The following is a 22959-nucleotide window of genomic DNA, read 5'->3' as shown; positions in this document are numbered from 1 at the left end:
TTGCTATATTTTCTATATTTGGCAAATCAGTTTATGGTAAAGTGCAAGTAATTCAATTTGATCATTCGATTTCCCTTTTTAGTTGCCCCACACAGAGCAGCGCACAGAGGAAAAAGTGCCTTAATCGAAACATATTGCCCATTAGTGGCAATCAGAGTTTGGCAAATGACCTAAAGTATTTCCAATAAAAGTGCCAAGTCACACGCACACTTACATCAACACACGCACACACACAAACATGCACTTAAAGGTAATTAGCTAGGGTTGAATAATAATGAATGAATGGGGTAGAGGGTAAGTGGGTGGTTTGGGTAAATGATTGGTTGGTTGGCTAGAACCGATACCAATACCAAAACCAAAACAGAAATAGGGAGAGTTAAGTGGATTTCGTGTTGGGTGGTTGGGTTTGGGTTGCTCTTGCCACACGTGACAGCAGCAACACGGTAGAAAAACAAAACTAATTATGCGCGTAATTTGCGACTAAAAGAGCGAAAGACATTGATACGAATGTTAGGGATAGTTCACTCAAGTGGATGGGAGAGTGGTGCCATGGGTGGTGCGGTGGATAAGGTGTGGTGGATAAGGTAATTGAACTTACCTGCGCGCATTGGTGGCCTGATGTTGCTGATGATGATTCTGATGAGTCGGATGATTTTGATGATACAATTGAGGTTCTACTATAGGCAATGATGAATGATGTTCTGGTTCAATATCTAGTTCAGTTTCATGGTGATTTAAGTGATGACTATGTCCATTAGCAGATAGCTGTTCTTCTTTAGATGGCTTCTCGCTGGACGAGCTCAACTCTTGTTGCCAACGTGCCAAAGTGTCAAAAACAACTCCCTGATCGAAATGTTCAAAATTATGTTGATCAGCATTTCTACCATCATCACTATGTGGGGGCGGCGGAATCTCATCAGCCTTATTTTTAGCAGCATCTTGACGATCTTTTTGGGCGTGTTTGGAGAGATGTCGCCTCACTTGCGACATGGCTATGCTGGGTGGCGTTACAAATAGGCGATCCATGCAAAATGGTTGATCATAATTCGCCTGGCCATTTGATGGTGCAGCGACTTCGATCGACGGCTCCTGGCTCTTTGTTGAACGATGTTGTTGATGATTATGATGTTGTTGTTGATGATGTTGCTGATGATGCAAGGCCATCAAACGCTTTTGATTGGCGGCACTAGATGATGATATATCATTTTGTGGCGGCAATGAAGCGGCCTTTAGATTGGTAACTTTGTGACTAGAATGCAAAGCCAATAGGGAATCATTGCTCGTTGAGGGATCTAAGCCAATTTGTTGACTAGATAATGATGTTGGTGGTGGCTGTTGCTGTTTATGGTTGCTGCTGCTGCTACTGCTGCTGCTGCCGCCCAAGCTATTGCCACTCATTGGGGGCGTATGATAACGGTGATGCAAAGGCCAAAAGGTCGCCAGTGTGTCGTTTGCTATGGCCACTTTGCTCGATTGTTGCTGTTGCTGCTGCTTCTCCACCTCCCCGTCGTTGCTGTCGCTGTGGCTGCTGTTGTTGTTGCTGCTGTTGCTGCTGCTGCTGGCTTCTAGGCCCTTCTCTTTGCATATTATATCATACAAGGCGCTAATGGGACGCGATTCACTGCGCACACGCACCGCCCGCTTAGAGCGATTATAGAACCGTTGTTGATTATGACGACTATGTCGTCCGCTAGTGTTTGATAATGTTGTTGATGCCGCTGCCGCTGCTGTTGGAGTTGCTACTGTTTGATGATGACTAGCCTGCTTTACTACGGGGGAATTACTACTGGGTGGTTGTGGTGATTGATTTTGATTTGAATTCGTAATTATATGTGAATTTTCATCTAGCAATTGTTGTTGTTCACCTTTTTTTATAGGGCTCACAGATCCCTGAGAGAATTTGTAGCAACGTCCCTCCTCGCTGCCGTGACGACGTCGACGCCTTGTACTGTCTATGGACGCAGTGTCGCCACGAAAAAATGATGGTTGCTGCTGCTGGTGGTTGCTGTTGCCAATGGGTGGCGGCGCCACGGTGGCTGTTGTCGTTTTGGGAAATGTACGTTTCTCTGTCAACTGTGTGCTAGGCGTTCGATAGACACTTTGATAATTCTCATTCAGGACCCCAGCATCGGTCACATTCGGTGTGTGTATGCGCAATTGTAGATCTGTATAATAGGCTGGCGTTGTATGGTGATAAAAATGAGGATGTTGGCCACGATACGACGAAGATGTTGTTGCTGCTGATGAAGATGATATACGCTGAGAATTTGAATCGTCAGAAATGTGTTGCGGCGGTTCAACCTGCTGGCAGCTAGTAGTTTTGGCAGTGGCAGATTCTAAGGATAAGTCACTTGAGGCCGCAATGGTTTCTGAAATGCATAAAAGAGGGAGAAAAAAAGAAAGAAATAACGGTTAAATCTTGTTTAAATTAAAAGTAAGTAATATAATCTGGTCCTTCCCCCCCTTTTTAATCTCTCTCCCTTACTCTCTTTCTCTGTTAGCTGACATGTTGCTTAATGCATTTAAAAGCGCTTCCCATCGCCGCCGCTGCATCCTCTAGGGGATTAGACTTCCTCCTTCCTCGACTCATTTTCTCGCTATTCCTCTCAGTTTTTCTTCCTCCTTTATATATGTATGTATGTATATACATATTATATATATATATGTATAGCTCTGAGCGAAAATCTTGGCAGCAATTAAATTGCTCAGGTGCAACTTGTATTAATATATATTGCATTCCCTCATCCTTCACATTCTACGTGGACATTTTGTATGTCAAGGTGAGGTGAGGGTTGGCTGCTTTTTATAGCCCACCCAAAAAACTAAAACTAAAACTCAACCCACACCCAAAACACATACACATTAAGCATCTGCTGTTCTGGCAATGAGAGGAAAAAACTGAAATTATTCTCTATTTTTTTTTTAGCTTTTGAGTGGACAAGTTTTTTTTGGCATTTGCAAATCTCTTTAGACGATTCTTCAGGCAGAAGCGATTAGTTATGCTCTTTGTGAGTGCTTTACCCACTATTTCTTTGCTTGCACACAGGTCGTCTAATTAGTCAATTCTTAGAATTTAAATAGATTTAATTCCCCATAATTAAAATTTGATCAATTTAATCTCATGTCTTGGCTCTCTCACTTCACGCCTGCCAATCAAAGCAAAAATTTGCTTGCAAAAAAAGGCACACAAAAAGAAGAACGAAATAAAACCAATGATAATTTGAAATAAACAAATTTCTTTGTAGACAACAAAATTGTTTGCTTGATGGCCAAAAAGGAATTTCATGAATTTACAAGCAAATATGAATAAGTAGTCTGGGCCATAATAATATAAATCTCGACAGGAGTAACCAAAAACGGAGAGTCGATCTCAAGATACCCTATTCTCTTTTCGATGTTGCGATGTTGATAAAGAATATATATTCTTCTTTATATGGACTAATATGCCCGCCTTTTGTTTAATGTTTAATGTAGAAGAGAAAAAAATGAATAATATGTATGTACACATATTTTTTGTGCTTCAATTACTTTTTTTTTTATTATTTTGCCAAATGCAAAAGATCTCAACAAATTAATGGTAACTAATTTATTATGACATGCATTGGGAAGAGAAAAAGCAAAACGAGGAAGGGAGGAAAGCGAGTTATAGGCAAGAGAGAAAAAAGAGCGATATAGAGGGAGAGAGATAGAAGTAAGCAAACTGGAAATACAATTAACAAATAAATATAAACTAAGCGAAGGAGAGGCAGTCAGATCTCTCAGAATTATACTATATATTTGTCCAGCAATTACGAATGCCCAGTGAAATGCAAATATTGAAATAGTTAACACATTGAGAGCCACACAAAAGCAAATACTATATAGAACAAACATATATCTTATCGGTGGAAAAAAGAAAACCCAAAACAAAAGTCAATTTGTAATAGAAAATGAGATCGGTGTTGCACATGTTGCATAAGCAGTAATTAAACAGGGAAGACAAGAGAAAGAAGGAAGGTGCTGCTGATGAGGGGAGACGGGTGTGTTGTTGTTTGGTTATCAAATTACAAGATATTTCAGCGAAAAGCAAAAAAAAAAAAAAAAAAAAACTGCTTAATTCAATTACAAAAACCATACAAGGAAAGCAAAATCGTGGGCGTAGCATTTGTCATAGTTTCTCAGTTTTTAGGTAACGCCCTCAATGTTTCTCTCCTCCCTTGTACACTTAATAGTCTGCCCGCCCCCTGACTAATGTCAAAAGGGCTTGGGTTTGGTTGCTCTTAACTAAACTTACTTCTCGCAATATGTCAGAAGTCCTCATCCCACGCAACCATTGATCAAATTGGAAGAAAAAGAACCAACGTACAAAAGAGAAGAATACGTCGCTACCAAGCGCCATTTCAGTCAGTTGATGTCACCCATTCCTCTTGCTTCTGTCATGCCTACTTCCCTGCTAGTCTTCTGCCTCCACCATCTTTACACACACATAAACACACAGAGACACACACATCAATTTGAACATTTTGTATTCGTCTCTTTCTTGTCTGTTTAATTGATTGAATTGGTTTCTATTCGTCGTTCTAATGAGTTTGAAATGAAAATGAATTTCAATTTACAATTTAATTAATTGTCTTCAATGAAATTGCCTGAGATTTTCTTTACCGTCAGTCTTGTCATTTCATGTCTGGCTGTCTATTTGCCTATTTGTTTCTTCTATCTTGCCTTGTCTCTGCTGCTGTTCGAGAGTCACTGTGGGTCAAAGACAATTGCAGAAAATAGATCTAAGAAATGAATTAAACCAGGTGAGGAACAAGTAGAATTTCACAAGTGAGTTAATTCTTAACTAACTGCGCAATTAAAGTGCAGATTAAGAAATATGATTTTATTACTCCCTAAAGTATGCAATGAACAACTAACAAATTAAGAAAACTAGTAAAATTATTTACCTTTATCAACTTTTACAGCTTCGCTGACGGTAAGATAAAATGAAACATTGCGAACTGCATAGGTACATGCTCCCTAACGTATGCAATAAATATATGCACATAGGCGTATGCCCCACAAAGCATGCTACAAAAAAAGTAAACAGCTTATTGTCGAAACACCTAGTTTAATTTACAACCGTTCTTTCTTCTATTTCCTGATTCTACGAAAAGGGAATTCTCTTCTTTCTTAAACACAGAAATATACTTTTTCTTTTTACAAATTATATTCTTCTTAGTATTGCTAACATACTCTTTTTCTGGGAAAGGGTGTGCATAAGAGTGCATGTGTGTTTGTGTGTGTGTAGATAAATTATATTCTTCCCACTCAAGCCAATATGTGTATCTGTATGTTTGTAAGGTTTGTTTCGGTTCGGTTTGCTGAGTTATAAACTTCACTTAACCCAATTTCCTCTCTTTATGCCATCCATCAACATCTTCTCCCGAAACAGCAACAACATCTTTTTATTTTAACTGCTTTTATTGCCACAAGAAATTACACAATTTTGTCGAAGTTGTTGTGTGTTGATGATGCGAATGATGACGATGATGATCATGATGATGTGTGGCTGCCCCACAACATTTCAAAAGATTCTTAAAGGAGGGCGAGTTAGAGGCAGAAAGAAGAAACCCATCAAGTTCACATGATGAAGAAAAGTTTTGTTCATTTTTGTTGATAATTAAATTGTGTTTATTGCATTTGAGAATGTTATTTTTAAAAAACCGTTGAATCGGTCAATCTGTGGTTGAATGATTGACTGACTGACTGAGTGACTGACTAACTGAGTGGTGCATGCTGGTGGTGCTCAGCAGTTTGCCCTTGCATTTAAAAATAAGACGAATACAGAAAACTGTAAACAAAGGCAGCAGCAGCAACAACTGCAAAATTCATTTTTTTTTTCTCCTTTGCCTTTTTGCTGTTGCGTTCAATATTGATTCAACTTTTTCTCTTTTGCCTGCTGCTACCACACGCACACACACACATACACACACACACACACAATATTGAATGTATTTATAGGCTGTGTGTGTCTGCCCCTTGACAATCTTATGACAATATTTCTGCAGCAAGTTTAAGCTGTAGCTGTAACTGGTAGCCTGGCCTGCCTGGCCATAATATTAATTATGCAACCTGAGGGGCCCAAGACAATCGATCAATCAGTTGGCTAGCCACTTCTGCTGCTGTTGTTGCTGCTGCTTGCCACACACAGAAGCGTTTTTTGTTGGGGTTTGGTTAATACGCAACGAAGCCGCAAAAATGTTGCTGTTTCTGTCGTTTGTTATTGCTCTGACTGTAAGCGGTTTAGTTACGCGAAGTCAAAAACAAAGTTTTGCCGCCTCACTCCCCTATCTCTATATAACTATTGAAATCTTTTTTGCATGGGTAATCTGAAAAGTTTTCTGAGAAAGACTTTGTAGTTCTTTCTACAAAAAATATCAATGGGTTAAAAAATAATCTTGGGTTATTTAGATAAGATTGTTATTAATAGCTGCCGTGCCCTAGACAAACTTAAAAATTCTTAAAGCTCATTTAGAATTCACTATTCTTTTCATATAAATTATTTACTTAGCTTTCGGATAACTTTTCGTATTACTCTCGCTATTGCAGGCAAATGCAAATCTGTTTGCTTGGTTTAATAACCCAAAAGGCAAAATGCCAATAAGAATTTGTGTTGTTCTACTATTTTGCAGCTGGTTTATTTATTTAATTTTTACATTTTTGGCAGGCGACCATTGAAAAGTTTTTTTTTTCTTTCTTTTTGCTGATTTTCTGGTTTTTCCTTCCTCTTTTTTTCTGCTAGGTTTTTGTTGCTGCTGCTGTGCCTGATATTGGAGAATATCCCACACACGCTGGCATTTTGCCTAACTTCTCTTTGAAAAGATTTTCCGTTTTCCATTTTCCCAAATTTAGCAATTGCGTAAATGCAACTATAAATATTAGATTGTTGCCGTTGTCATTATTCACTTATGGGGAAACTCTTTTTTTTTTTTTTGAGCATTTTGTCACTTTTGTTTTCGTTTTTTTCGGTGATGAAATTTATGAAAAACCAAGTGTAATAAAAAATGCATTTTTCTTTTCTTTTATTTCTTTTTTTTTTTTGCCACTTTACGGAAAAAAACACAACAAAAGACATACAAATTGTTTGTTTTCAATTATTTTTCTTGTCTTTTTTTATGTTGTTGCTGGTTGTGGGTGCATTGACATTTCCATACGAATTGGAGGAAACTTTCATCAATGTTTTTGTTTGCTTTTCATCGCGGAACGGTTCAACGTTTTTTTCCAATATACATAAGGTATACACACGTATATATGTATGTATCCTGTATATGTATATGCACATAAATACAAGTCAACAGAATTTATAATTAATTTCGCTTAAATGTTAAGCAAACAATTTAGGGCGTAACATTTTCATGTTAACTTTACACAATTCTAATTAATTCTGGCAACAAATCAATCAAAATGTACAATAATCTCTCTCTCTCTCTCTCTCTCTCTCTGTCTCTTTTGCTGTGAGTCTAGTCGAATTGGTATCAGAAATGGGAAAATTATGTCATCTTATTGTCCCTCCTCATCTAGCTCCATCAAAATTTACTTCTTAACTTTCAAGCATGGGGCATATTAGATATTGCTGTTTGTATTTTAATTGGATTTACAGGCTAATTTTTTGAAGAATTTATATACAGGAAGTTGAAAATCATTATCATTATCTATGCTTAGCATTCATCATCACGATGAAACGATTATTCGAAGCTAAAGACACATTTAACCAGTTTTTCGTTACGATCCGTTTCGTTCTGGGATCTATTAGACTGATACCTCTAGAAGCATTTATTTATCTGCCACAGCTAAAAGAGTTAAGCCTCACAAAAGTATTTACAAATGGCCTTTGATTGCGGACAACTTTATATACAAATACAGAGGTTGGGTTCGTGGTTCAGGTTTGTCTATTGGTACGGGTCATTTGCCTCTCTATCTCTCGGCAGCTTTACTTTAGTTTAGCACTTAAGCCCTTTACAATATAAACTATAAAAATGAGCAATATATCAAGATTTAAGACAGAATAGAAATACATAGAGATACAGGTGCACAGCACAAGTGGACAGATTGTTAAAGAGTAAAGAAAGGAGGAATGAGGAGGGCGGCGGTGTGATTGGAAGGTGAAATAACAACAAAAGCAATCAAATCAAATAAAAGGCATTAAAAACTAACTCCATAGACAAATGACATAACAACAACAAAATCTAACACCACCACCACCACCGCTATAACCAAACCACATCAAAAGTAACAATGTTTTCTTTCACTCTTTTTGGGAATAACTCTTGGAAAGCAGAAAAGACAATGCATTACACGGTGGGTTACACAGGGAAGGGGGAGACCGGTTGGGAGTGTTAAAGTTTTCAAATCATAAGACAATGTGCATGACAACAACAACAACAACAGCAACAACAATTTGTTAGTAAACAAAGGCCATACAAATCATTAACAGTTTATTAAACAATAATCCACGACACAATAACAAAAACCAAAGAATTTTTATATAGGAAATAGCTGAGATAGCTGAACGACGCCAGAGTCTAAAAATAACCAAACAATTTGTCTATATACATATATATCAAGTCAGGGGGTATACTCGACAAGTCTACAAAATGTAATATGTAATGTAAAGGTTAGTAAATTATGGAAATTATGTATCTACTAGTTAGTTTGTAGTCACAGTTCGGAAGCCAAAGTAAGCTAATCCATTTGGGCGGTTAACCAGAGGTTAAATACGATTTTGTAGATTTCGCAAAGTACTTGAGAAAAATCGCTATACCGTCCGAAACGACTTTAAATAATTGTTGCATTAGGCCTCCGATTAACTAAGAGATACTTGTTACATGCTTTACGCTTTGAATAAATTCTCATACGTGTATTTGTATATTCAATGGGAATTCACTTAAGGTTTCCAAGAGCGAAAGGTAATTGGAAACAAAGGTTAACTTTTCTTAAGTTCCTGCAAATACATCATACCCATTCATTAGCTAGGGTATTAAAAATAAAGTTCTGCAACATAATATAACAAAACGGCAACGTTGTGTGTGGTATATGAGTGATTTAAATGGAAAACTTTGAACTTGCATATTGCATTTAAAAGTAAACACAAGAAAAAAAACTTAATAACTAGAAAATGTGCAAGAAAGCTGTTGCACAAAGAAGCGGGTGACGATGAAACCTGATTTACTTATTGAGAATAGAAATAAAAAACCGTACATATGTATGTATGCGATGATAAGTGTTTAACTTGGAATTTATATTTTAATCTTTTCATCTTGCTTAGAAAGTCCAAGCACTATATTTGTAATCAGCTGTTGAAACACAAGGAATTTTTCCACTTCAACAAATGTTTCAGTGATTTTATAGTAAATCCATAGAAAGCCAATTCATTGGAAGTACATGAATACATATGTACATATGTATGTACATGTATTCCCTCAATCAGCTGTGTTCAGTTTGAACCAAAAATGTCAATGTTTTCATTCACCTATTGAAAGAAAGATATGGCCAACCCCCCGCCGACCACACAAAACACAATTAAATAAAGCAGAATATAGAGTAGGTCGTTTGGGGGTGGTGGTGAGGGACAAACTCAGTGTCAATGTCACATTTTAGTAAATTATCACACAAAAGGGCGGTCGGACACTCACGTATCTCGTACATTTATGAAGAAATTGGCAAAAATGTAGAGAGATATAGATACAACAACTAGCGCTCACAGTGTGCTATCATATCAATTGCTCTAGGTTCACAGTTGCGTAGGTGAGTAAAGTGAATGAGATACCATATAACACCGCTTGTTGTGTTTCTACTGATATTTATGTTTAGATACTAACTGCGATAGCAAGGCATATCCATATTGCTGCTACTTTTGCTGGTATGCAGTTGCTGCTGCCTCTGCTGCTGGAACTGGCGATGTCTGTTGCAGTTGCCATTGCCGTTGCTGATGGTGGAAGCGGTGGGACGACTGCTATCCAAATTGAGCACACCTTCGCGTATAAGACACTCCTTAATGGCTAGCATTGTCAACACTTGGTGGTTGCGCGGTTGCGGTCTCGACGGCACACAAAAAAAACTGGCTAAATTCAGCCAACTGACTAGCTTCTAAATCTTTTTTTTTTCCTTTTTCTTAGATATATTTATATATATTTTATTTTAGAAAGTAAGACACGCGCATCAAGTGCTGCTGCAGCGAAACAAGATGGTAGGATCTTCTACTACTGGGGGTCGGTTCAGTCTATCGTCTGCCAGGCTGCCACAGCCTCTGCTCTGCTCTGCTTGCCTGCCTGCCTGCACTTGAGGCGAAAATAGAAAAGCGCTTTTCACTCGCATCAACTTCACACAAGACACACTCGACGACGAACGTTTCGTTTCTTCTTGTTTCTTGTAATTTTCAACACAACAAAAAAAATGTTTTTCGGTTTTTTTTATTTATTTTTTTTTTTTTTGTCGTCCGTCTCGACGCTAAACGTTTTTGCGACTGACTGACTGAGTAGCAAGCGCTAGACGAATGTATTTAGAACTCGATGTTGTTGTATGTATATATCGTCGTCGTCGTAGTCGTAGTCGTCATTGTCGTCGTTGATGTTGCCGTTGCCGTTGCCATTGCCGCCGCGTTCGTTCTGTGTGTGTTGGATTTTCATTCTTTATCAAAGGGGGGCTGGCTGGCTCTTTGTGTGCGAAGCAAAAGAATTAAAACAAAAACCGAATGGGAATGCCTCAATGTATGCGTGAGTATCTATGAGTGTCTCGAGTATCTGTGTCTCATATGTGTGTGCGTGTGGGTAGAAGCAGCAAAATCAAAACAAAATACTCAAAACAAAACGAAAAACGTGCTGCGGCAGCTTCAACGGCAACGGTTACAGCCACAAGGCGTGAAAAACTAAGATGAAGATGTGGAAATCAGCAGGGAGATCTAGGAGAGCAACCAGCACATGAAGAAGAAGAATCAACCTGAAACAGATGCTTCAGCTGCTGCGATGCGTGTGTTGCAGGCACAGAATGCTGCACAGTGGCAAATCAACAATGAAATGACAACTAAAAAAAGTGTTGGAAATTATTTATCAAACATAATTAGTATATGAACTAGTTATCGAAAGAGAAATTGTCCTAGTTCTCAGTTAGTAGGTAAAAAAATACCCTCGATATACTTTCGTTTTAATTTAGTCTATTAAACAAAATGAGTTTAATGAACCTTTTATAAGATCTGGTTCTAAATTATGCTGCGTATAAAGAACTATCTAACACTAGTTCTGGTGGGATGTCATTAAAAAGAGAGAAAAAAGCAAATAGTCTATCTTTAAATTCCTTTTTCTTCTTCTAGTTTTAGCATTTTAAAGGGATTAGGTCATTAGTAATAATTCTCGAATGATGCACATGAGAGCTAGTCAGTTTATATATCTCACCTTGACTCTTGGACTAATTGGTTGATTTTCCTCAGAAGTAATCATGGGCAACCATAAACCACTTTTCTAATCAAGTTTTTTTTTTAGCTTCAATTGATAAAGAACCACATTTTGCATACGTTATTAGTGGGACAGCTCATAACCACTGTAAAGCACCACACACCACCAGAAACGGACCAAAGTAAAGCAGAAAACCAACCAACCAACCAGCCAGCCAGCTAGCTAGCCAGCCAGCCAACTGCACCATGTCACCATGCCATGGAGGAGCAACAACAAACTCATTAAATGGCCAGAGAGTGATACAACAACGGCGAGAACAGAGAAACAGAACTGCAACTAGGGGGCATTATCTGGTTTATGAGGTTGGGCAACGGTAAACGATAAGCCAAAAGGAGGACCAGCACAAGAACACAAGAGTATATGGAGGTGATGATGATGATGATTATGTTGGGATGGGATGTTCGGGATAGTTAGGATAGTTGGGTTGTTCGTTGGAGGAGGATGGGGAGGTGGACAACCAAGTTTCTCATTAGAGTGCGTGCCATAATTGTTAAGCTGCCAGGCTTGTGGTTTGCTGGAGGAGGATGCGTTTCACTGGCCACCAACAAAAAGTTGGTTAGATGAAAGAGATGCGAAGCAGAGGCTCGTCTGAATCAAGTCAGGCAGCACACCTGGGCGGATGCTTATAGTCGAAAAAAAACTTGATACTTTCCCTTTTCAAATATTTATATACATATATTTTTGCCCCTTTATTTTGGTTGGCATATGTCAAAAGTCAACTGGCTAAAAAGCCTCAACTTTGACCTCATGCATATTTTGTTGTGTCTCTCTAACTCTGCTATCCCTGTCTCTTGAGGTTTAAATAGTTGGCAGCTGACAGCGCCACCATAGAATATGGAATTTGGTATATCTCATACAATTCAGAGACAGAGAGAGAGAGAGACAGCCAAGCATATCAATTTTATGGCAAGAATATATGTATAAAATATATATATATGTATATATAAATGTATCTGGGCAAATCAGGCACGTGCTGCTGCTGACTTGAACTCAACTGACGTGACTTGGCTTTGGCTTTGGCCACAGACAGATTACATTTTGGACTTGACTTTTCTATAAAAGCTAATTGAGTTTTTCGCCATTCAGTTTTTACTTCATTTTATTATTACTATTTTTTTTTATCTTTACTCTTCCGTTGTGGGTGTCAATTGAAATTTTTTGCTTCCTGCCACTTAAGCGAGATCTCCTCAATCTCATGTCTATCGTAATCTATCTTTATATGTACATATATCTGCTGTCTCTGGTCTGGTTGGGTTTAAACTGCATCAAAGCAGCGAGCGCTGATTTATATGCAGATTATTTGTATCGTTTTGTTCAACAACGTGCGAGTGTGTGTGAGTTTGTGTATCTGTATCTTTCAGTTCATTTCCTACACCCGCTACAAGACAACAACAATGTTTCAATTATTAAAATCTCTTTTAACTGTCATGGCCAAATGTGGGAAGTTGTTTCAATTATTATTATTTTTTTTGCAATACTCTTTTGGCCAAAAGGAGAATGTCAATATCGAACGGGGCCAAGCGGAGTAACTAGACAACAGAAGGCAAGACCATAAGCTGTGTAAAAGGAGTTGAAGCTTTGATGAAAAGTCATTAGGTTAATGGGGGGAACAACATGACGAATTTGGAAGAGTATTTAGATTTCGGCTGAAATGATTTGGTTTTTGTGTTTTATGTGAGTGAATATCATGTAAATACTATTACAGAGAATTATATTGAAAATCTTGTTGTCCAGTTTATTAATTAATGCTGATGTAACCAACATTCCAGCAATCAATCGGGCCAACTGTTTTATCTACCTCGCTCCCAAATGTTTAAACACACACACACATACATACACACGCACAGGCAGTCTGTCAGTGTCCATGGAAAAGCTATTTATATTTCATATGCTGTATGCCAATAATTATTTTCATTAATATGCAGGATATGAGCTACAGCATGATTAATCCCAAATGCAAATATGCCTACTTTTGTGCTCCTTTTTGGCCAGCCCCTCTCCTGTCTCTTCATATCGTTTCTGCTGGCCAAAAACAAAAACAGAAAAATCCATATGAGAAACGAAATTAATAATGCAGCAGCTGAAGTCTGCTCTATAATTCAATCAGCAAATATTCTGCCCGTCAAGTAATGTCAGCCAAGAGAGGATGAATATGGGAAAAAATAAAAACCAAAATCACTTTACCAAATGGAATAAATAACCCAGGGAAAAGAGAGCTTAAGAAACTGAAGTGCGGAAGAGGGGAAATACTTTAAGGTAGAAAAAGACATTTTGTTGTCATACACTTCATGTGGAATCGAGACAGACTTTTATGACAACTTGCCATAATCTTTTTCTTTTGTTTTTTTTCTTAGATACGCTCATAAAATTTGTAAACTAAAGAAGATATTCACACTGTTAGCACCGAAGTTTCAATTAAATTGGTTATCTATTTGTACTTATTTTTGGCGACATTGATTAAACGAAGAAATTATCCATGACTGATCTTTACTACAGCAGAATAGATTTATGTAGATGTCGCATGGAGAAATTGTCTTGTTGCATTTATAAATGGAGGAGAGACATTTCCCTTTATTACATTTGATTAATGTCTTAATTAAGCTAAAGAGAGAGAGACTGAAGATGATCATTTAAGTATCAATCAGTCTCAATTTTATTATTTACATTGCCTATTAAATCAGTATGAGAACTAGTTAGTCTAGTTTACTATATATACTTAGTGTATCATGACCCACTTAGCACATTTGTTTAGCCACTATAATTCAATTCTCAAACAGTAATCGCATTGTTATTGTTGTTGTGGCTTTTTGCATATTTGTGATAATTTGACTGCAATTGGCATTGCATCATTTTCCAACTCATGAATCATTACTATTCATCGTCATCATGATGTTGATAATGATCATCTAATTGCAGTTGGGCCTGCCTGACTGTGATTTTACTTTGTCGATGCACAATTCATTCATTTGCTTAAATTAACTGAAAATCGGTTTCAAGTTTTTGTTTCAGTCAGCAAGTAATACAGCCCCCTTCAACATCTAGCCCCTCTCTCACCCTATCGAACTCTGGCTCTATTGCCACTCCTGGCGGCAGCCACTAACGATGTTTGCACAATGCCAAGTCATCATAAAATGCAATTCTCTTGACGCGCTGTCACCTTCAAGGGCCACGTAATTTGCAACGTGCATTCACTCTAAAAGAAAATTTCAAAATTGAGAAAGAGGCAGAGGCAGAGACCGTAAACAAAAGACACTGAGTAAGAGGGATAGATACACATAGACACATTAATGTTAGAGAAGGCGAGAGAGGTAGAGAAACACAAAACGCATAACCCAAAATAAATAAATAATTGTTAATGCGAATATGTGTAAAAATGCCAACTTGACCCTAATACAAATTGTTGGGACACCGACACAAAAGCCTGTTAGATAAGGCCTCAAAAAGCACATGTCTGTGTGTGCGTGTGACCGGTTGTGCAATTTTTTGCACCCTATTGACCAATTTTTATATTGACCAAACCTCTACGCAAATAATGACTTCATTTTTTTTTTAAATATTTGTCACTAAATAATCTCTTTGAAATCTTTCTAAAAAAAAACGATATATTACTCTATTTTTGATAGTTTATCATGAAACATTTTTGTACTCGTCGACTAATACATATACCCTTAAGTTACTACTGGCGCCTTTAACTACTTTGTTTTTCGAAATTATTGATATTTCAATAAATGAAAAATAAACAATTTTCATTTGTTTATCAAGTTTCTTTACCTAATCTTGATCAAGTTCTCTATGCGGTAACAAATGTTTACAATTTTGGTGTTACCAAAGCTTAGCTTAGCAAGAAAACTAGAAACTGACGCCTACTACGAGTAACAAGAAACACTTTAATCCCTCGCCAAAATTATATGGAAAATCCGCAATTGATTTCCGCTTGACATTTTGGTGGCTGTCGCCCACCATGACTAAAATCGAACCGCAAACACCATTTAAATTGTTTACTTAGTTTACTTGACAAAACAAAAAACAAAACAAAATAAATAAAAAAAAAAAAAAAACACAAAAATAAAAATCGGGTAACTATAGATTTATATACTTTGCCATTGAAAAATGAACTTGCTGCTGTTGTTGCTGCCATTGTCAGTGGTTAAATGTCAGCATTGTGCGTCAAAGCGTCCAAACGTCATAGGCTGGCTTCATCATTCTTATCTACAGACTCCCGACATTATCAGTGCAAAACAAAGCAATGGGAACAGAGAGAAGTTGTAATGCTCTTTCCCGAAATATCTACAAACTTAATATCCATATGAACCCAAAGAGGTCAAACGTCTACTGGTTTATAAAAACTGAAGATAAATACAACTATTGAGCTCAATTTCTGATCTAACATTTTTTCAAGTTTAGTTTACATGAACTTTTTACACTATATACCTTCTTTTCCACCTTTTCGATTTTCCCTTTGCTTCCACAAACTGTCTACCTGGTGATCATTTAGTCATATCTTAACCAATATTAGAGAGTACTGAATTACTAAAGTAATTAGGATAATTGTTATATTAAAATGAAAAACGATAAATGTATTTCTATCTAAGAAATAAACAACTTATTATCTCTCTCTCTCAATATGAGAAGAATTTCTTGCTATTACTAGGATACGGTTTAAATACGATGTTCGTAAAAGAGTCCGCCAGAGTCTCATCTACTTTGCCCCTCTTCTTTTGATTAAGTAAAAACTTTCTGCCCGACTTTTGCTACAATTTATTTGTATTCTCTCTCTTTTGCAAAAATGAGATATAATTTAATTGTGATTAAATGGCGCTGCGCAATTATGCTACTAACCATGTTGATCAACTTATTTTCCCCCGCGTACTTCTGCTCTTTGGCTGTCTGCAGCTAATTTACTTTACCAGTTGGCGTCTGTCATGGCATGCGTCGTCGTCGTCGTCAGTTTCGTGTCATGGAGTCGTTTTCATTGCCGTTTTGTGTCAGCTTAAGTGCAGCACCTACCCGTCACCATCTCTCCGTGTCTTTCTATCTCTCTCTGTCTCTATCGGCAGCACCTTAATCTACCTCCTTTTTTATACTATACTAAGTAAATGTACATATGCTCCTCCACCTCCGTCATCTTCTTCTGCAGCTCATTGCTCATTCTTGTTCTGGTTTAATTGTCAGCGCTAATTGCGCCGCATAGTGCGAACAATGCCAACAGCCAGTCAGCCAGCCATCCAGCAATGTCAGCAATGGCAGCAGTTTCAAGTAGATGCCTAGCAATGCAACGAAGTTGCTGCTGATGGAATGGAAATATGTTCGACAGAGATAAACGGAATCGAGTGAGTGTCCATGGAAAAGTTTGACAAGGAAAAGCCAATTATTGGAACTCGCAAAAACCTAACGACTGCGGTTAGTTGGAAGGCTTGGCTGGGCTTGGCCTTGATGCTTACAGGAGGCGTTGTCATCACTTCTGACCTTGAGGTTTTTACCGCCCACATTTCGCCCTACAATTGGCTCCCACTAGTTTAATCATCATATCTCCTCTCCGCTTGCTCTATTATTTACGAAGAGATTTTTACGCTTCCACCTTCATAATCCTGCATAACCATCCTTTCTCTCTACCGGTATCTGTCTATCTGTCAATGCTCTACCCACATTGCTTGCTGACGCCTTTTTAAACTGGTTAAATGGGCGTTACTAATATTGACATGGTTTTTGAAAATAGCTTCTTCTTCGTCTTCCTCTTGTTACTGTTAAAAGTAGGTTGCAGGTGCAAACGCAAACACACACATAGCGAGAGAATAGCGTGAAGGAGGAAAGAGGAGGGAAAAGCAACACAACACTATCACCATGCCTAATCCACTTTCATTGCAAAATAATGCGTTCTGTGGTTCTGTCAATGCTTGTCAAACTGTATACATGTATGTGGTCCCCTTTTGAGGTGGGAAGGTCGATAAACCAAATTGCAAACACTTTTATGGTTTGTTTGCAGCACTCACAAGATGACACGATAACAAATCAAGTTTAAGAAAAGACAGAGAGAGAGAGAGAGGAGAGAAGACTAAACTACAATGCTAAGATGAGACCTTAAAAAAAATACTAGATGGTAATTACATCTTTATTAAGTTTATGAATTATTCTTGGATTTTTAAAAACATTTCCATTTATAATTTCTTATGCCTGTAAAACACTATAAAATTGCATTTAAGAAATGAAACTAGTTCTTTTTTGCTTTGAATAGTCTAAAGAAAGAGTCAACATGACTGAAAAGCAATAGTTCTACAGAAATTTATTTATACATTTATTTTTATTAGCAATTTGTAGTTTTATTTGCAAATTGCAATTTTAATTAACATGCAGCATTCTAAAGTAAACTTCCCCTTTCACATCTTATTTACTTCCATTTGCCATTATATACATAGTTAATTGATGTGAGAATAGAACAAGTTACATTTGCAAAGTTTTTATTTTTGACAAATTACCTAAAACCACCATTAAATATTTTAATTAACATGAAACATTTTAAAGTACTTTCACATACAAATTGTTAATTTTGTTTAATGTATGGAACAAGTGACTTTTGCAACACTACAAAAGTAGTTTCCATAACTGACAGATTACCTAAAACTACCATCGATTATTTGTGATAAACTAAACCTAAAACTACCATCGATTATTTGTGATGAAATGCAACATTTTAAAGCAAAGTTCCCTTTACTTTTAAATACAAATTGTTCATATATTTACGTAGTTTTCTGTGCGATTTATAGTATATACAATAAACTACTAAGTGGTAGAGGTAGTATTCATGGCAGACATTCCCACGACCCTCTTACATTTTGCATAAATTATTTGGCCATCGATTCAATATAATTGTCAATTAGAAACAGTGCGAATGTTTTTCATCCTCGGAGGAACGCTATTTCTTTTCAAGCAATAAGTTTGTTTTTTTTTTTCTGTCTCTCTTTTATTTATGCATGCATAATTGATTGACCAATAAAAGAGACAAAGCACAAGCAGAAATACATACATACATACATATTTATCATAAAATAAATGCAAATTTTACCAATTACGAGAAGCGTTAAAAAACACAACACAAATCCACAGAAAAACAAACCGAAAAGAAACACATTTATATATATCAAAATTAGTTATATAACAGACAAACCGATGCCGATCGAAGCGAAAGATAAGCCCCAAGAAAAAAATGAGCAAGGCAAACATTGAAATATGCAAATTGATAAGAGTGAAAGAAGGGAGGGTGAAGTGGTTGAGCAAAAAATGCAACTTCATTTCATTATGCTTGAATAATTGTGATGGAAATTTGAATGGATATGGAAATGGAAATTGGTATGATGCATAATGTAACAACAAAGCAATAAACCCGACGACGATGAGGATGACGACAAAGATGTTGCTGATGGCGATGGGAATGAATGGAAATGATGGGTGCTTCTTCGTCTTGTTTATAAATTAATTAACAAGGCGTGACATAATAATCGAGACTAGACAATATTTACTCAAGAGATGAAATTTGAATAATTAGTTGTCAAATGGATTAGTCAAAGGCATTGACGACTTCTTCACCAAATTCAAGAGGCTAGGGGGTTGATTAAAACTTGAATTAACTTCCATTCACATGGGATTAAGTAGTTAACGAAATGCTACTCAATTGTTACTTAAATAGCTAAAATCTTTCAGCTTAGACCCACAGGACAAGACCCTTAGGATCAGGTGTCGAATGGTGAGTACAAAGACAAATACATACATACGTTTCTTTTACCCTTTAGATGGAGGGAAAGTATCTGTGTACATCAAAAGTTGGTAAATGATTGAGGAGGAGGGCGAAATGGGTGTAACAAAACGGCTAATGAGCTTTAGAGGTTTTGCTGGTAATTTCTTTTAGCAATTACCTTTCATCCAAAGTGTGGACGTGGGGTAAGGGAGAAGACGGTCATTTGTCTATAAATTAGGTGATGGAAAAACTCGTCTACTAAAAGAAAAATTCAGGCTAATAGGTGAACTTTTACACTACGCAAAAAAGCAAAAACATTGGCAAAAAAAAAAAAAAACTACAACAACAACCTTATAACGATTTATGCGATATTTCGAAACGACACGAAGGAAAAGCGACTAATGGAGATGCCACCATTTTCAAAGTTCTACAACAGAGTTTTCAGTGGGGTTTTTGCTTCTTTTTACTGCTGCTCGCTCATGTTATGGTGACATTTTGGTTCTGCCTGCCCCTGCTATGTGGGCGTAAAATTGTAGGCGGGGCTCTTCATTTTTGATGTTCAACGTTCAATGTTCAATGTCGGTCGGTTGGCTGGCTGGATGGTTGGCTGGTTGGTTGGTTGGTTGTACTTTATTGAGTTGAAAGTTTGCCAACTGTGCCAAAGATGCGGGGCAATGTGGGTGAAATGGACGACGTGGCATGGTATGCGTAGGTTTCGGAAAATGCAATATGAAAGTTATGCTAGCAATGCACTTAGATAGTTTTCGCATTTTTTTCTCTTTTTTCGTATAGGAATAACAAAACACACCAGAAGAGCAGCAGCCGAGAGAAGAACAAGAGAATGAAAGGAGAAGAACTGAGTGTGTCACAGCCGCGCCAAACAGTATGAGGATGTATATATGGGTCTATACTCGTCGCACTCGAACAACAACTATGGAATTCAATTATTGTTAAGTGCCTTGACTCGACTATATACACACCGCTATTGGTGGCTAAGGGATAAATGGATGGATGAATGTTTGCAGAAGGACTTGTCATAAATCAGAGAAGAGTCAACAAGAAAAAAAAAGAACAACAAACATTTAAGCCATAATATGATTGATTTTGTAGCTAACGGTTATTTTTTAGTTATTTATGAAATTCGCTGTTGCAAATGTTTCATTTACGCTATTTTAACAATTTTTGCAACAAGAATATGCAAATTTTCAATGTAATCATCTTTAGAATTTCTCAATTTTAACACACTTACGCACACAGACAGCACCACAATCACAATCATTGTTATTGTCATCATCATCATTTTGCCTTCGTTGTAGTAGTAATCTTCACCCCTGAATAACCTTTAGATGATCATCCCATCCATCCATGTTCATTCAAGCGGCACCCATTCATTCACTCAAGTGTCTGCCAAAAGCTCATTAACAACATAGACCCACACATAGTAAAGAGACCCTAGAAAAAGGCAGCCAGGCAGCAACCTTCTTCTTCCGCACACGCACACTCACACACAAACAAAAAGCTGTCGAAAAATTGTTAAACCACAAAGAGCAAACCAAGCAGAAAAGTATCTCTATATCTCTATTCTCTTCTCACGATGTTAACAACCAAAAAAGGTCTCCAATAGAAGGACAAAAACTTTTACTACCTCTTCTTCGTCTGTTACCACTCGTGGCAGGTCAACAATCCTCTAAAGCTGACAGCTGTCAATGAAACTCAACACAAAACCACCTGAAGAAGACGAAGAAAGAATGGCAGAAGAAGGACATTTTCATGCCCAACAAATTTTTGGTGTACTAAGTTGCACATCAATCCACCTACACCTTCGCCTCGCTTCCCTTCCCTTCTCATCCATACCTTTCATTACCATTTCATGTAACCTTTCGGCATTTTTGGACAGTTTTGTTTGTTTAATAGACATTTGTTTGTTGCTGTTGTAGTTGTCATAGACATAGTAGTCAAACAAGCAAGGACAATTGTTTATAGAGCGAAGAGAAGAGAAAGCCTTTCTCCTTCTCCTCCTCTTCATTGACGCAATTCTCTGACATTTGTTACAATAATCGATGAAGGACTTCTCCTTCCCCCATCTCTCCATTGATCCACAGGAAGCGTATGGAAAAAAGAGGCAGGAAGGAAGCTTTAACGGAAGGAAGGAAGAGACACTCAGTGCCTGACTGGCGACGAGACAGGGGAAATGAGGAGACTATTGACACAAGACAGGAGAGACAGCTGGTGTAAAGGGGGACACAAGTCATTTGCTGACGTTGAAAAGTCGCGCGTTTTGTAAATGCTATTTACGGATTTATCGATTGATGGTGAACTGACAAGGAGCAGCAGCTACAACAAATGAAATTAAATCAAGTAAAAATATGGACTTCAGGATGAGATCTTAAAGGTTTTTTATAAAGCGTTATCTCTTGATTGGCATAGAAAAGGTTTACAAAGGTTTCTTCAATTTTTTGTCTACTTCATTTTTGATTTTGGTTTCCACGCATCCGCGATTTAATTTTCTCTTTCTTTTTCCCGCAAACAATTGATTGAATTTTATAACTAATTTCAAACAATTTAAAACTTGGTAACCAAACATTTTTTTCTTTCAAGTCCTTATTTATGTACTAAACATTACTCATACGCAACGTTCGCCCTCACATAAATCAGGCAACGAATTTGTATTTTATGGCATTTATTGTGAATCATTTTTACTTTTACCATCTGATGATGACGAAGACAAAGCAGGCAATACCACCAGGCAACACCCCCGTCCCCGTCGTCTTCCCCTTTCACAAAGAAATTGTCAACAAAAGGCCGAAGAAAATTAAATGAAGAAAACGAAAGCGAAAGCAAAATTACACAAAAGAAAACAGAGGGAGAGCAGAACAGAAAGAGAAAGAGATTTATTAAGCGTAAGCGAAATGAAACAGAAAAAAACATAAATTTGCCATAAAACCTTAGATATATGAAATGTCCGTAGAGAAAGGGTGGAGAAGTTTGAGGAGTCGGTGTGGGTGCTTGGCTCCCGGTTGTCTTGGCAATGAGACAAAGATAAAGTTAACTCATGGTGGTAGTTCGTGAAGGTTATTTCTTCATCGTTCTTGGTTGGGGATTAGCTCAACTCCAAAAGTCAAGAACGTATAATTTTTAGTTGGAAAAAGAATCAGATTTGACCTTTGCATAAGCCCAGACCTTTCCCGTCCCTGCCCCTCCCATTTATGCCTACCACCAACAAGCACCGGCAATTGTGAAAGATTCAACTTTTCCGGCTAACAAGTGGTTACAATAATAATGAGAAAGGTTAAGGTACAAATCACATAAAAAGGTCATCGTGGTATACATATCTTTCCTTTTACCGCCGCTCATCATCGCCATGGCGGCACCTAAATCTGAGAAATGTCTAAATCAAAGTGAAAAATAATTTACTAGATACAATTAAATAAACGAAAATTAAACACAGATAATTATGGTCTACGGCAGGTTGGCATAAATAATTAAGCAAAGCAACGCTGCGTTTCCGAAAAATGAGAGAAAAACCAAAATAAAAGAAAGCAAATGAATATAACGACCATTTCAAATACCCTATACAATTAAATTCTCTTTCTGAATTGTATTCGAAAAGTAAGAGTTTTTGAATAAATATGTCATTATCTAAAAATATGGCTAGGCTTAATGTACTTTCCATCTTTTTGGTTGTAGGGTAACATGCATAGACATATATGCATGTGTGTATGTATGTATGAACACTTTTAGATTAGATGAAACATTTTATGC

The 22959-nt window shown here is 37.2% G+C and overlaps 1 protein-coding gene across 10 annotated transcripts in view; it reads right to left on the bottom strand.

Moving 5' to 3' along the window:
* Window positions 1-22959, bottom strand: part of Svil (Supervillin) — a 162216-nt gene that overhangs the window by 68717 nt on the left and 70540 nt on the right. For 8 of the 10 annotated variants that reach the window (XM_068286519.1, XM_068286523.1, XM_068286522.1 and 5 more), the window contains exon 3: window positions 599-2369. In XM_068286519.1, the coding sequence (XP_068142620.1) occupies window positions 599-2369 (1771 nt within the window). Of the gene's footprint in view, window positions 1-598; window positions 2370-9839; window positions 10467-22959 lie in introns of those variants that run through there. The other 2 variants (XM_068286528.1, XM_068286525.1) reach the window with 2 other exon arrangements.

Source organism: Drosophila tropicalis, unplaced genomic scaffold (genome assembly GCF_018151085.1).
Source record: "Drosophila tropicalis isolate 14030-0801.00 unplaced genomic scaffold, ASM1815108v1 contig_443, whole genome shotgun sequence".
Classification (NCBI taxonomy): Eukaryota; Metazoa; Arthropoda; class Insecta; order Diptera; family Drosophilidae; genus Drosophila; species Drosophila tropicalis.
Note: the sequence above shows the minus strand (reverse complement) of the source record. Positions and strands in the feature narration are given on the sequence as shown.